The sequence below is a fragment of the Eimeria acervulina genome, genomic scaffold, assembly GCF_000499425.1.
Source record: "Eimeria acervulina Houghton genomic scaffold, Eah_scaff1405, whole genome shotgun sequence".
NCBI classification, from domain to species: domain Eukaryota; phylum Apicomplexa; class Conoidasida; order Eucoccidiorida; family Eimeriidae; genus Eimeria; species Eimeria acervulina.
In genome coordinates, this window is record NW_013549218.1 from 5,001 (window position 1) to 6,569 (window position 1,569).

General features: G+C 48.1%; 1 protein-coding gene across 1 annotated transcript in view; it reads left to right on the plus strand.

Moving 5' to 3' along the window:
- The window catches only part of EAH_00059420 (hypothetical protein, conserved), a gene marked incomplete at both ends in the record, with an annotated part of 6,054 nt that extends 4,766 nt beyond the window's left edge, over positions 1–1,288 (plus strand). The window contains 2 exons of the mRNA XM_013393569.1: positions 39–109; positions 436–1,288. Of these exons, the coding sequence (XP_013249023.1) occupies positions 39–109; positions 436–1,288 (924 nt within the window). The remainder of the gene's footprint in view (positions 1–38; positions 110–435) is intronic.
- Between the last annotated feature and the right edge of the window lie 281 nt (positions 1,289–1,569).

Genomic DNA, 1,569 nt, shown 5'->3' on the forward strand with positions numbered 1-1,569 from the left:
GCAGCAGAAATAATTGGTGTTGTTTGGTTTTGCTGCAGGCCCTGGCTTTAATCCCCTCAGCAGCAGCAAACCCAGAGGCGCTAAAGAGATGCAACACCCTTATTCTCAGGTGAGGGTTTAGGGTTTGTAGACATAAGGGTTTAGGGTTTGTAGACATGAGGGTTTAGGGTTTGTGGATACGAGGGTTTAGGGTTTGTAGACATGACGGTTTAGGGTTTGTAGACATGAGGGTTTAGGGTTTGTAGACATGAGGGTTTAGGGTTTGTGGGTATGATGGTTTAGGGTTTGTGGGTATGAGGGTTTAGGGTTTAGGGTTTTTAGAGGTGTTTGTTTCGCTTGAGTGCTGGGGGTTTGCGTCTCTGTCTTTCTTTTCTCAGCGCAAACCCTAAACCCTAAACCCTAAACCCTAGTTGCGTTGTTTGCTTGCTGCTGCAGCGAGGGTTTGCGGTTTTCTCCGCAGCCCCCTCAGGGCGCCGCCTCCTGTACGCCACAGTCGAAGCAGCTAGCAGCAGCAGAGACAGCAGCAGCAGCAGCAGCAGCAACAGAGGCTGCTGCTGCTGCTGCTGCTCAAGCAGGAGGGATTGTGCTCTGGTCGTGCCCCTCTAGCAGCAGCAACAGCAGCAGCAACAGCACAAGCAACGGCAGCAGCAACACCAGCAGCAACACCAGCAGCAACACCAGCAGCAACAGCTGCAGCAACGGCAAGGGCAACAGCAGCAGCAGCAAACGGGGGCCCCCATCGGACATATACCCTTGGAGTCTGCTTCCTGCTCTCAGCCGCTGCACTTCTGCTGCTTTTCTGGAGCCCCCCAATGCAGCAGCAGCAGCAGCAGCAGCAGCAGATGTGCAGCCAGCTGAGGCTGGCTTTAGCAGGGGTAGTAAGAAGCACCGCACGTCAGCAGCAGCATCTGTTGCAGCAGCAGCAGAAACAGCAGCAGCCGAGAGCTTAGGTGTTGCTGAAGCTGCTACAGTCATGGGTGCAGCTGCAGGTGGCTCTGCAGCAGCAGCAGCAGCAGCAGCAGCAGCAGCATCTGCTACAGCAGCTGCTGCTGCTTTACCGTCACTGGAGCTGTGCAGCCGCAGCAGCAAAACCCCGTTCCGTGGCTCTGTCCACCTCGCCCTCCGCACTAGCAGCAGCAGCAACAGCAGCAGCAGCAGCAACAGCAACAGCAGCAGCAACAGCAGCAGCAGCAGCATTAGTTGGGGGCGGCGGCAGACAACTCGCCGCAATTTGCTGCGATTGGCTGCGCGCATTCGTGCAGATGGAACGCATGCAAGGAACGAATAAATGAATAAATAAATAAATAATTAATTAAATAAATATTAATTTATTTATTTATTTATTTATTTATTTATTTATTTGTTTTGTTTGCTTTGTTTTTTTAGATATAACTCATTTTGGTTTAGTTTTTTAATATTTGTTTGATTATTTTCTCTGTAATTTATTTAATAGGATAAATTAACTAAATAATTTGCATGTATAAATATATATATACTTATTGATTTATAGATATATAGATATAGATATAGATATAGATATAGATATAGATATAGATATAGATATAGATA